Here is a 14,835-nt window from a genome sequence, read left to right as displayed (position 1 = left end):
GTTCATTAATGGTAATGTGGCACATTAAATAAAAGTCAGAGGGACATCTCCTGGGCCCGGGGTTTGCCACACAGTGGGCAATTAGAGGAAGTGATTATACTGTCGAGAGGTTCAAATGTGCTCACTCATTCAGATTTAGGTGCCTCTGTCTTTTAACAGAGATTTTTCTTAGAGAGTAGAGATTCACTGTGTCTTACTTGCACTTACACATTGGAGCAACTTTCATTTAAGCTTATAAAAGCTTTTACCCTCTTGACTGTGCATATAGTTCATTGCAAAGGTATTTATATAGCAAGCTTCTGTGATTTTGTTAAGAATTTTATGTGAAAGACCAAAACAGAGTAGTACCTTTTGTTTACAAATCTAAATGTGTAGAGATATACAGCTCAGGTGGAAGAATCTGTCAACAAGGCAGTCATTAACTCACACACAACACTTTCACAAAGTGCTATGTTTGGTGGAAAATTAAAACTGCATATTTCCCTGAACACACTATCACTGTCATTAAACAGGGTGGTGGCAGCACCATGCTATGCAGGCTTTTCTTCAGCAGGGACAGAGAAGCTGCTCAGATGAGATGGAAACATAGGTGGAGCTAATTAGATGCAAATATTGGAAGAAAGCCTTCTGGGGGCTGCAAAAGACTTGAGACTAGGGCTGAGTGTCATGTTCTACCAGGAAAAATAATCTAAACATACAGCCAGAGCTACAATGGATGGTTTAGATCCAAGCATGTTCATGAGTTAGAATGGTCCAGTCAAAGTACAGATCGAAATATAATTGAGAATCTGTGGCAAGACTTGAAGATTGATGATCACAGATGCTCTCCATCCAGTCTGACTGAACTTGATCTAATTAGCAATGAAGCACAAGCAAACAAATCTCTAGATGTGCAAAACTGTCATTGAGGTAAAAAAATATTTCTGCAAACTATTGACTTAGTGAGACTAAATACATATCATACCACACACCAAAGCTGTGTCTTTATTTATGTTTATAAGGTTAAATTCTCATTGGGACATTTTTATAGCAGGTTCATGAAAAGAAACGACTAACATATCATGGTCACAAATGTCAGGAATGAAGGTAGATTTTTCCAGGCAGAAGAATTAATTACATACTGGTATTTAAGATTGCCAAGTGGCTTTTATCAATAGAATACCATCGCCCCCATCATGAAGGTGATGTTATTCTGTTCATAGAGAAATTAATCATCAAAAACAGCCAGAGAGAAAATTAACTTGAGCACATGATAAATGTATGTATTTATAATTCTAGTTGAGCAGAGCTGCAACCCTGCCAAGGACAAGATGGAAGCTGCCCCCACACCAGTAGAGTCTCAACTTCGATTAGCTTTGTCTTCTGACCTGGAGGTCTGGAACAGCTGGGATAATAATGAGGGGTCCGAGCCCCAGCTCACTTTGGAGGAGGAGGTGTTCACTTTCTTGTCCCAGCCACACTCACCCAAACGAGGGCAATGCCAGGGTGACCAGGAGAAGATGGAGCTGGGAGATGGTCAGGCCCAGAGCACTGGTGGAGGGCGGCGACATGCGCAGCCTGAAGATGACTTTATTGGCAGTGAAAGTGATGAGGTATGTCTGTTTTTTGTGAGCCACAGAATCACACTTATTCAATGCACTTACTACATAGTACTAGATCATTCATTACAAAAGAGTAGGATAACATCTGCTTTATATCACAGAGAGCACTACGTTTGACAGAGTTTTGGTAGATTTTACACAGCATTGTTACGATGTTTCTAGCAGTCATTTAAAGTGATTCAGACCCACAATATGTTTCCAGTTAAATTCAGTTTAATTTGTTTGAATTTGAAAAGTTGATTTTAACCTGATCAGTCGTAAACGTCAGGATGCATTATATGTTTTATTACTGGAAGAGAAGTATTTAATGTTGCATATTTCACTTCAAAAGTCAGTAGGGTTGCTCATCAGCACATGATACTGTATGGTAATCACTTTCCTGTTTGTATCGAAGAGCAGGATTCTTTTAATGCTGAGCAGGGAAATTAAAACTGTTGAAGTAAAGTTATAAAGAGCTATCTTCAAAGAGATGCTAATTACTTTTACTTATTTAAAACGTGTTAATAAGTCAGTCAGAATACATAGATACGGTCTGTAAGGATAAACCTTTAAGTCTTGCCGCTGACTAACAATTGGGTCTAGGTCTAGATCTTGACTGGGTAATCCTGTCACATGAATCTTTGATACAGGCACCACTATGTTAAAGCATTGGGATGGTGTTTTTTTCAGGTTGATGTACAATGTTAGTTTTCCATCACACATAGCGTTTTGCATGTAGGCCAAAAAGTTACATTTTAATCTCATCTGACTAAAAACACCTTCTTCCACATGTTTGCTGTATCCCCAACAATACCTAGAGCTGTCTATGAACAATGACTTTCTTTTTGTCACTTCCAAAAAAACCATATATATTGAGTGCACAACCACTAATTGTCCTATCGGAGCTGTGGATCACTGCAGCTCCTCCAGAGTTACCATGTGCTTCTTGGCTGCTTCTCTGATTATTGTTCTCCTTGCCAGTCTGATTAGTTTAGGCAGCTGGCCACATCTTGGTTTGTAGTTGTACCCTTTTCAGGGCTTTATGAAATGGTATGATTACACTGAGATTAAAATACACACAACTGCACTCTTATAACTAATTAGCTGAATTTTTAAGGCGATTGGTTGCACTGGATGTCATTATGGGGTATCAAAGAAATAGGCACTGAATAAAAATGCATGCAATAATACTGGGTTCTGTTGATTTATGAAATTTAATTCTAATAGTGTGCATTGCAGTACATTTAGTTTTTTGGTTGGAATGTGACAAAATGGGAAAAACGTTAATGGCATATCATTGCTTTGGCAAGGCACTGTATATCTAGTAACCCTCCCCCCAGCTAAAAGTGCTCAGTCCTTTTCAAAGCTGTAATTTCACATAATTTAATCACATAGTCTAGTATCACATTTATAGTTTATGATAAGTTATACGCATCATAATACAAAACAAGCTAAAAACCACATAAATGAAACGACAGTGACCAGAATAAGTGTTTGCTTTGTATGTGGGGAGGAATCACATGGTACACTCATTCGCATACTCACTCTGAACACCCACACACCCTCTCACAAACACACTTACACACCCACATGCAGACAGGTTGTTAGAGAAAAACATCTTTCTCTCTATGCAATCAAATGATCATATAGCCTCTTCACTGAATTCGTCTTAACACTTCAAAAGAAAAAGAGCACTTCAAAAGAAACAAACACGACCGTACGAGTGGACGCCCTGAAGTTTTCAAAATACAGTATCATGTTTTGTATGTAATTGTTTTCATCTGCTGCTATTTTTTTTTTATTATTGATTCATCTATTATTGCAGAAAACCTCTCATAAACATTAGAAAAACATGAAAAAATGCCTCTGAACTTTTAACTGACTGATTTGGAAAGTCACCACTGCTTAGTCATTGTAAATCTTTGTGTCAGTTAACTTATTTTTCTACACCAACATTTAAACACATCTGTGCTTTGTATCGACCATTAGCACTCTGGACAATTATGACTACGGAAATGAACGTTTTTGAAAGTGCACAAACTATAGAAATAGAGAATATTTCCAAATGAAACCGGACAGCCTTCTTCTCAACCAGTAAGAAAAATACATTTTCAAGTAAATAACATCATGATATAAAGTGTCTCACATGCACTAAATATTACGATATTCATTCTAATTTGCATGCTGTTTAAATTTAACATTATTATAAAATATAAATACATCTATGTTGTGGGATACAATCCTGCAAACCGCACATAACCTGTAATGCACCAAAACCACTCTGGATTTATTGTGAGTTACTGTAGCAGCAATAACCTAAAGCCTGTTATAAGTAGTAAATATCTTTCTATATTTTAATGCACATTTTCTTAAAAAAATATCCAATTTGTTTTAGGGGCTTTAGTTTGCTCTATCCTTTAGTTTTGTTACAGACATATAAATCGAATACAGTGTTGCTTTTAAATGCTGTATGTAGCAAAGTAAAAACCCACCATTTCTCTAATGCACTCAGAAACCTTGCTGTATTGGTATAAGTACCTTTCAGTCCCACTCATGTGGTAATTCACATGCAACCTTCCTGAGCTGCAGTGATGGGTACATAAGCACCTGTGAGTGAGGCAGAAGAGGATCTTGATAAAGTCACATAAAGGAAATTTATTAAGACCAGAATAAGAACATTTCTGACAATTTTGTGCAACCAGTTAAAAGTAACATTGAAGTATTATGGCAATTACATTTTTGGTAATACTACAAATTAAAAAGTTATACAGATGAAAATTATTGTAGAAAAGAAACTGAGCCAAATGTTTATGAAGATTTTGTGAAACTTGTAAAATAAAAACACTGTAGGTAATTTAAGATAGGGGTGCTTGTAAAAAACTACTGTAATTTACATACATAACTTTCCACCTGCTTTTGTGTTTTAAGCAACAACTGTGTTTTGTGTCTTTGTGTCCTGCTGAACAGAAACCTCACTGTAAAACTCTGGATTTCCTTGTCATACTTTGGAAAATATTACAGAAACAAGAAAAACTGATTCAAATTGACTTTCACATGCAGACTTGGGGACATTATAAAAAAATATGTAGTTAAATGATAGCTTTACATTCAAGGGACTAGTGTCTCCAATTTACAGGCTAAATATGTTCAGATCTATTGATTTATCAATGCCGAAGCTTTACATACAACAAAGGTTACTACAGATTTAAATTTATAGTTAGCACTTTGCATATTTCAGTAAAATGTCACAATCTGTTTGTGAATGTGGACAGGTACATTTGATAATTTCTAGAGTTAAACTTGTCATTTTTACACTTTCTTTTGTGTGTTGGAGTTTTCAGTTATTTTTATCTTTTGAAGTTTGTCTTTCCTGTTTATTTACCATACATTCATTTGCTGTTTTTCCAGTCCTAGTGTTTGTCCATCATTATACGTTTCATTTGGTCACTGTCAGGTTAGTGTTATAATGCAGTAGTAATAGTAGCTATTCACTCTTGTTATCCTGCTTTTTCTGAATTTTCTATAGCTACATGTGCCCCTTTTCCACCAGTCCCAGCTCAGTGTGGTTCGGTAAGGCTCTACTCGCTCTTTAGGCTTTTCCATTAGTAAAGTGACCAGATTTCTGATATCAAATCCGGGGACATTTTCAGCTTGGCGATTAAAAGGATTAAATGTTATCAAGATATAATGAAAACATTTGAAGTTACGTTTTAATTTATTTTAAAATATTTATTCATAATTAAACAATACAAATCAGGTGTAATGGCAAGAAAGTGTCTATTCACACTGTTGTTAGCATTTCCCAAGAGCGGTAAAACTAATAAAGTAATCTTGGTAGTAATGTATCTGTCTTCCTCCTTTTTCTGTGAAACACTTTTCTGCTCTTTTCTTCCTCTTAGCTTTACTCTTCTTTTTGTCAGTCTATTTTCATCCTCTCTCTTTAACTCTTCCAATTTTCCTCTGCTCTTTCACTCTTTTTTCTATCTTTCTATTTTCCTCCTCTCTCCTCTTCTATCAGTCTTTTACTTTTCTAAAACAGAGACATAATATAATCACAATCCTCTCCAAAAACATAACAGCGTATAACATATTGAAAATGTAATAATCTTATAAATATTAACGTTTCTTTGGTTATTTGACCAGTTTCCTCAGCTGATGAAATACCAAAATTGCTATATTTAGTAAAGAAATGCAGCTATTTTTTACCTCAAGCTACAAGCTCATATAACAGAAGAAATGCACATCTCTCCCTCCTAATCATTCTCAGTTCATGCAGTTCTTGCCTCATTCAGTTTCCCTATTATTGATTGCCTTATTTTTGTGAACTTTCATATGTCCAAACTGAGTAGACAAACACCCCCCAGCCTGAACATCTGTGTTCCCATATCACAATAATAAATGATCAAAACGAAATATAAACTAAAGGTCACCAATCAATTCTAAAACATCTTACTTTGCATGAACCGTTGTTGACACTGTAGCTCTTCTTTCCTAATTCAGGCAATGCTTAAAAAGTGATTTCTTCCTCTCTCCTTCACTCAGTTGCAGCTAATCCCTGTGCTCTCGTTCCGCATTTGTTGCTCTGTTGGTTCATAAAAGCTTGGTTAATGGTCAATCTGGCAGAGAGAGGTATCCCAATCGTTGTGGTCTTTAGTATAATAATGGCCATCAGTGGGCTCTAGATGGACAAACTGTCTACTTTTAAAACTTTCCTTTTTGATAAAGCTTATAGTTAGAGTGGCTTATGTTATCCTGAGCTATCTCTGTAGTTATGCTGCTATAGGCTTAGGCTGCTGGAGGACATAATGACCACTTTCACCCTCTTTGCTACATTATCACACTGCTCTCCAATTTTGCATTATTTGCTGTTATTTCAGCTTTTAACTTTGTTCTCTCTTTTCTCTTCCTAGAAGCTACACCTGGCCTGACTCTGTGTCCACCTGTGACACCTTTCTGGAGAGGGGCATTGTCCAAGCTTCTGCTGGAAACTACTTAATGCTCACCCTCTACCGATGATCCACATAGCTCTGTCTTTTAGTGTTTAACCCTTTCTCTCTCCTAGACATGGCGATTGACTGAGCTTCTACTGTAACTAACTCTATGTGCTCTCTTTCAGACTCTAACCTTGAAAACTGGCTCAGAGTTTATCTGTTCTTTCTTTCTAGGTGAAACGACTAAAGGGGCTACATCCATTAACATTTAATTTTCCTTCCTATAGAAAGGACTCCTGGATCAGTGCTTCTTTTTTCTCTTTGTGTCTCTGCTCTGTTCTCTCTAACCCCCAGTCGATCGTGGCAGATGCCCGCTCACACTGAGCCTGGTTCTGCTGGAGGTTTCTTCCTGTTTAAAAGGAGATTTTCCTCTCCACTGTCGCTACATGCATGCTCAGTATGAGGGATTGCTGCAAGGTCAACGCCAGGTACTCTCTACTGTCTTTACATGCTCATCCGGGAGGAGGGAATGCTACAAATCTCTGACTCGATGCAATCTGCTGCGTTTCCTTAGACAGAAAAACGTTTTATCCAATTTGAATAAATAACTGAATCTGACTGCACTGTTCAATGGTTAGGATTAATTGGAATGTATGTACCTGACTTTTGTGAAGTGCCTTGAGACAACATGTGTTGTGAATTGGCGCTATATAAATAAACTGAATGAATGAATGAATTTGCATTTTGGACCTCACCTTTTGTAAAACAAAAGACATCCAAGCCTTATTGAAGGCAGTGCGTTCACCTCTTCTATTCTCTCTGTAACGTTAATAGCAGCGTGACCAGCTAATGTAATAGCTGTTGTTGCTCGTAATATGCTCACTCACGCTTTTTACCCCTGGGAACCTTAATAGTAGTCTACATGCAACATTTTTTAATTCTCATTCACAAAACCATACAATCGGGGACATTTCCAGGGACAGCTTTAGCCGAGGACATGTTGTCTAAAATACGGACATTCCCCGGAAATCGGGGACGTCTGGTCACCATTCATTAATAACAGTTTTGTGGAACTGTTAGCATTTTTAGTACCTGCTTGCTTGCGGTACAGACCAAGCAGACCCATGCTGTAAATGCGACTTCAGAAGACTGTTGGTCACTGATTGGGTAGGGGATGGCGTCACTACTCACAGAATATTTTAAAAACTAATATCTTCAGGCATTAAATCATTGTATGCTGGGCTTATTGTGTATATGATCACTATAGCAAGGTAGCATTAGGTAGCGTTAGCTTACTCTCACACGTCCTCTAGATTGCACCATTCAGTTTAATACTGCTCCATGGCTTCTCTCTCTCCTGTACTTATTCTTCATCTTGCTGCCCGCAGCCTTCTCCGGGTCTCTTTTTTATGAGTCTGACAATAACCATAGACCAAGCAGCAGTCAAGCCTGTTGTTGTGTTTGTGTCAAATACAAATCACATCACATTACTTTTTCAGACTGTTGGGTCGCCTTGCTATTGACGATCCTGCCCACATTGAGATGATACTCAATTGTAATTGAAAAGTAACTAAACCATGTAGCTGACCTGACACAAGTCACGTAGAGTAGGTACTAATGGAAAAGGGGCAATGGATCAGTTTTCCAGGTTTCTTTAGTCCTGTTAGTTTTGAGGATCTATGAGGCAGTTAATTATGCTTTTCCACCTATTGGCTACACCTGTTATTTCTAGGTTACGGTCATCCACATTTTCGTCATCTTTTAAAAGGAAGATTGTTAGTTTCATAACAAAAACAGGCAGAGACAGTTTGAAAGATCACTATGGGTTACAGTTCAAAATGGATAAAGAGTGAATAGCTGTAACTTTGTTTGTAAATTTAAAAACTAAACCCTTTATAATATCTTCTATTATTACCTCTGTTAATAATATGTGGTTCAGTAAATGCTTACTCCTGAAAAAGCTGTTCTCAAACTAAACTTCAAGCCTAATCATCCAAAAGCCAATTAGTGGCGTTACGCTCATCTCTGTGAGATGTTTTACCCACTTTTGTTAAAACACCAGCTGTATGTTTTTATAGGAGTCCACACTGTCAACACAAAATTCTTTCTTATAATACTGCAAGCTCATAGTAGGGTAACAACACAGTTGCTACCTTGTCAATAATGTTAAACCATATGTTTATCCATCCAACACAGGTCAGTCTGATTTTGATTTTTATTAATTTATTGTAGGTTGCTCTTTTCTGAAATTGGTGCATTTTTATCTTTCAAAGTGTTACATCAGATTCATGCAATTCTCTTGTGCAGACATTAGTTTTTAAACAGAGAGAAATATTAAAAGCAGAACAAAGCAACAAACTTTCAGCATATGAAACACTTTGAAATGTATCAGAAACAATGGACCAAGGTAACGTTTGTTATAAGTTTTAGAGGAAAACAGTTGTTTTGATGTAAAAATAACTCAAACAATGGACGGCACAGCAGCTCAGTAAAGCTTATTCATGCTTGCAGCCACACCCATATCCAGCCTTTCAATAATACATGTAATTCATTGTTTATTCACCTGAACTTATGAAAATGATAAAGCAAAGAAATGGAGTAGGGAAAAACAATATGTGGACTGACTGAGCGCCAAACCTCCAGGGGCTTATGATAACATTTCACCCTAAACAAAACTAAGAGATGGACAATGGAAGGAAGAGATAGTGCTGAAGTTAGAATAGGAGGACTTCATTTGGGAGACATAATGGCTATACAATGAGCTTAATAAATATACATATGCCAGCAATCACTTAAAAACATTCTATAGCTGTGACTATCTGTTTTCTGAAGAACTTACAAAGAGAGAAAAATGAGAGGACACATAATTAGAGAAACATTGGTTTTAGGCTGGGAATTCTCAGTATCACTGAAAACGTGGTTTATTAAAATATAAATAGAATCTGATGCATCTATTCATCAAGTAAGGATATTAAATCAATGTCAGTTTGTAACCAATAGTGCAGAATAACACTAAATTAATGCTCCACAGAAAATCTATGCTTTCGATATGAAACATTCATGCAGTGTAAGCTTGAACAGTGTGTCTCATGTGTGTAGCTTGCTCCTTGGAGAACGACAGAAGCTGTTGTCAGCTTTGTCTCACAAACGTTGCAATGGATTTTTTTTTTTCTTTTTTAGCGACCCAGTTGTACATTGAGAAAAAAAGACTGTCAATACAAAGGAGAGAAACTTTTCATAGCCCTTTCTGCATTATCACCGACGATTTGTCCACACAAAGCATCAGCAGTTCATATATGTTACCCTTGAATGAGTCAAGTAATGCACAGTGTTGTGGGTTTGCTAACCAGTTTAGCTACATATATCTTAACAAACAAAGCATGCTACCTTTAGTGTACAGTTTACAGTGGTCAACTGATCTGGATTACATTTTTGGAGAAATGTGTGAGATTTTTGTTATTCTTTTCTTGTGCAGCGAAAGTGGGTCACAGTTTGAATTCTGCACTGTGAATTCAGCTCCCATCCCCATTAAAGGAGCAAGTCACCAACATTTTAGCAACATTTATCTTTGAAGCTTGCTAAGATAACTTTTGGTATTCAAAGTTGTGAATTCCATATCAGTGGAGAGAGGAACCATGCATTGCTTTTATAGTTTCCAGTGGCTTATATAACCTCATTGGCAGGCACAAATCTGAAGCTGGAGTGTTGAGATCTAACTCAAAATATATTAGTTTGGCAGGTTAGCTAATTTTAAGTCTTAGCCCTCCTTAATGTGAGGTCAAGTTAAAAGGATCGTTCAAGATTTTTGAAGTGAGGTTCTTTTAAAAGGTTTTAAACATTTAATGTTTTTCCAGGAGTACATAACCCTAATGGAATCTTCATTTAGTATAAAGCCAGATTAGTTGATCCCAGATCCAATATCAAAAATATCATAAAATTCAGATGAACATCATTTATTCAATTTTACAGATGGCAGAGGTAGGGCCTAAAGTGTACGACTTACACTTGTTATACTTAAGTTTCAAAAAACAACTGCAGGCTTGACTTAGACTCACACTTTAAAAAAAAACGAGACTTGGCCTGGACTCAAGGTCTAAGGAACAATCTTTTTCTCATGTATTCATGTATGAAAGGAGGTCCTGAAGTGTAGCTTAGTTTAGCAAATGATTAATGTTGTCCCTTCTAAGGTACTGTAGCATATACAAATGACTGGTTGTTATGGTGCTGCACGGTGGCGCAGTTGGTAGCACTGTTGCCTTGCAGCAAGAAGGTCCTGGGTTCGATTCCTGGCCTGGGGTCTTTCTGCATGGAGTTTGCATGTTCTCCCCGTGCATGTGTGGGTTCTCACCGGGTACTCCGGCTTCCTCCCACAGTCCAAAGACATGCCTGTTAGGTTAATTGGTCACTCTAAATTTCCCTTAGGTGTATGAATGAGTGTGTGCATGGTTGTTTGTGTGTTGCCCTGCGATGGACTGGCAACCTGTCCAGGGTGAACCCCGCCTCTCGCCCATAGACTGCTGGAGATAGGCACCAGCTCCCCCGCGACCCACTATGGAATAAGTGGTAGAAAATGACTGACTGACTGACTGGTTGTTATGGTAACATTATGCACAGCAATTATGGGCTCTCTGTAATGTTTCCTAAATTAAAATAGAAGAACTTGGAAGTTGCCATTAACTCCCTTTAATGGCAGGGAGTTAACAGCAACACCCAAGTTCTTCTGGTTTTATTTATTGCCACCATTAAGCAAGCCAATAGACTGCAGCTCTGACAGAGATGTTCTCCTATTAAAAATCCTTTTGGATTTGGTTTGCTGTAGCATCATAATAATCTCCAACTGAGCTCTGACTTTAGGTTGTTCAAAACAAAATAAACCCAAAACAACTGGATATCACAACAACTGTTTGCATGCTAAACTAAATGTCAGAAAATAGTAAATATATTATATTATGTGCATTATATATATGGCTAATGATTTGAATTCATAATTAATAAAATTAATTGAAGTCATTAGAGACTTGAGACTTGACTACGACATAGAAAAAATTACAACACTTCTGTTGGATAGTTATTTATAAAGAAGCCTGTGTTTATTCACATGGGAAGGGGAGTTAGGAGGCATGCACCACCAATGATCTTCCTGTATGAAGCAGGTAGTAAGAACAGGAAATTCAGATTAGTGTTTACATATCTGTGTCACTTCCCAGACTGGAGTTGTTTTAAGATCTAAGAAGTCCACTTATCCTTTCTCAAATTAGCTGTTAGCTTCATCCTATGGGAACAACTATGCTGGATTTAAAAGAAACAAAATGCCACCAGAGATAAAAGATTCACTGCTTGAAATTAAGTTCTTGCTATGCTATGCTTGAAATTAAGTTCTGTTAAAAGGTTACAACCTTTTAACAGAACTTAATTTCAAGCATTCCAAGCGATCCATGTAAGTGTAAGTTGTTAACACTTTGGCAAAGGTTACTTGCCTTTATTCAAATATTTCAGGATGCATACATCCTTCTAAAAAGCAGAACAAAGCATACAAGTTTAGCAATTCTGATTTGAAACATTCTAACATGCTTAATTTCATATTTATTTAATGTAATATTTACTTAACTGAAACACTGTATTTCTTTCAGGAAATGAGCCACATCATGTTCCACCATCAAAAAACTAGCATGTCCTATCCTGCTACTCTCAGATCTGCTGATACAAGTCAACATGTGCAGCTTGAGAATCCTCCTGAATCTCCAAATACAAACCTGGCATCACAGAAGCAGGATTTAACTAACACCTGCGTGCAGTCTCCATGCAGTGAGAGAGCTGAACCATTAAGGATAGCCCCCGCACGCTCCCTCTCACCCAGCAGATGTGGCCACAAGTCCAAAAAAGCAGATCTGGTTTCGGGTGACAACATCAGTGTTTCACTTTGTAGGAGACTTCTGCAAGAAGTTCACTTCAGTAACTCCAAACAGCATAAGGTAGGACTCACAGATTTAAAACTCACCCATCTTACACTATGTCTCTCAAATTGGTTCTAGGGGTAAAATTTTCCCTTGCCTTCTTAGAATTAACTGAATAGCTGTGAATGAGACACTGCACCTAATTCCCTCCATTGTGAGCTCCCTCTATTTGATGTTATGTGTCAACACTCACAAGATGCAATCTATGCCCATAAAATCAGTTCAAAGCCAAAAATCTTTGTTTAATATCATAATTATTATCATTTCTATTTTTTAAGGTTTTGCATAACTGCTTTATCTTGATATTTTAACAAATAACTGAAAACAATAAAATGAAATGGACATAGATCTGCTAAGAAAAAGAGGTTATAACCTTCTTGGAGTACATTTCTCTGTAAATTTAACGGTCAAAACTTGACTCTGAGTCACTATCAGCAGTCCCTGGAGGCATCTGTTTCCTTTACCAAAACGCTCAGATAAATCCACCAAAAACTTTTTGTCCTGCATCAAACATCAGACAAAGAGTTCACAGAAGTTAGGTGGGCTCAATGCTGGTCGGGAGCTTATAGACACCACAGTGGAATATTTATTTCCACAAAAATGTATTAATGAATGAAAATAATCATAATATTTTTAAGAGGGCTTGATTGTTGTGACTGGATGGAACTTACAGTAAATATCATATTTACCTTCAGCCATAATGTTAAAATTAAGCTTTGAGGACTTGTAGCAAACAGGCAGCATATAAAGGCATTTTATCATAATGCATAACATTATTATTGCAGTGTTTTACAACCACAAACGTTCGTGTATTTCATTATAAATTTATGTGATATACCTAAGACAAAATTTAAATTTAAACAAATTTTACATATAAAAAGCATGAAAAGTGTAATGCGAATTTGTATTCAGCTGTCTGAGTTTGATACTTCATGTTTGCTGTAGCATCATGATAATCTCCAACTGACCTCTGACTTTGAGTTGTTTAAAACAAAATAAGCCCAACACAACTGGATATCCTATTCTCTCACTCTTTAGCTAGTGTCAATACACAGATATTTCCAGTTATCCAAAATAAAAGCGATTCCTATTGAATGAATTTAGAAATATAGCATTAACTGGTATTCTCCTATTTCTGTTAGTTTTCCTTGAACACAAATATAAATATTTAGCTATTTTGTTCTGGTTAAATAGTGTATTCTTTTAATTTTCTAAATGATCTACAACTGGGAATTACACTTGTTGCATGCTTAACTGAATGTGAAATGGTAAAGATGTTAATTAATTATATTATGTGCATTATATATATGGAACTATCTTTTGCTGCAGGTACAGTCTTCTGAGGTATGTCTCTACTAGCTTTTCACATCTAGAGACTGGCATTCTTCTTCTGCATAATAGCTCAAGCTCAGTTAGATTGGATGGAGAGCTTAATTGGGCTAAATATAAATGAATGCTGCACTTTTCAGATTTGTATCTGTAAAAAAGAAAGAGCATGTAGAAGTTTCCTTCTACTTTACAGTCACACACTATATTGTGCTGGTCTGTTACATAAAATCCCACAAAAATACAATAAAGCTTGTAGTTTTAAGGTAAAAATGTGTAAAAGTTTAAAGTGTATCAATACTCTTGTCTACCAGTCCCTACAAGCACTGTGTGATCAGTTATTTCAGACAGCTTAAAGGTTTAAAATGTTTTCAGAATTATACTATAAACAATTGAGGGAGTCCCTTGCTTATATCGACAACATCTAGGATCTAAGAGGAGTCAACTGAAGTCCTCTCAAGCCCTGAAGCAAGTTCTGTCACAAAGCTGTTGCTTTTTGCATGTACACAACTCTCTGCTGAGTGATATCGCAGCATCCTTCATCAGTGCAGCTCCTCACCGCTGGTTTGTGCCACCTCCAGCAGCCAGCATGTAGTGACGGCTTTGAGTGAAATGTTGTCAGAGAAATATGACAAGGAGTTTGTTCCCCTCCTGCAGCTCTGGTGTATTGACTACCACTGATTTACCACCAGGGTTCCTTACACTTTGTCTGACAAATCAAGTTACCATAAGAGCCTCCTAAATCAATAGATGCACTGTTTAAAGAGGGTCAAAACAACAGAGCAAGTCAAGCACAACTTTAATGTTATCCTGGCTTCATTGCTGCAGTTAGGCTTTTCACTCGTATGTTGGCTGCAAAGAAGTCATACTTACAGATGTATTCGTACACCATCTTTTTACATTGTAATTAAACCCCAACATAATACAGCTTTTAATTAAGGCCTCACATATTTTTTAGACAGCATTAGTGAACAAACAGCTCAGGTGGGATAATCTGTTGACAGGATAGTTATTAGTTCCACACTCCTATCATTAAGTGCCGAA

General features: G+C 37.0%; 1 protein-coding gene and 1 long non-coding RNA gene across 2 annotated transcripts in view; one reads left to right on the top strand and one right to left on the bottom strand.

Annotated features, from left to right (window-relative positions):
* Positions 1-14,835, top strand: part of cfap20dc (CFAP20 domain containing) — a 55,094-nt gene that overhangs the window by 12,819 nt on the left and 27,440 nt on the right. Inside the window, 2 exon segments of the mRNA XM_047346845.1 lie at positions 1,279-1,592; positions 12,142-12,483. Coding sequence (XP_047202801.1) covers positions 1,279-1,592; positions 12,142-12,483 — 656 coding nt within the window.
* Positions 5,295-8,193, bottom strand: LOC124856443. The gene is made up of 3 exons (XR_007035331.1): positions 7,808-8,193; positions 6,034-6,162; positions 5,295-5,610 (listed from the first exon to the last, which is right to left on the bottom strand). It is a non-coding gene; the product is annotated as an uncharacterized LOC124856443 (long non-coding RNA).

Source organism: Girardinichthys multiradiatus, chromosome 20 (genome assembly GCF_021462225.1).
Source record: "Girardinichthys multiradiatus isolate DD_20200921_A chromosome 20, DD_fGirMul_XY1, whole genome shotgun sequence".
NCBI classification, from domain to species: Eukaryota; Metazoa; Chordata; class Actinopteri; order Cyprinodontiformes; family Goodeidae; genus Girardinichthys; species Girardinichthys multiradiatus.
This window is presented reverse-complemented; position numbering and strand designations above follow the sequence as displayed.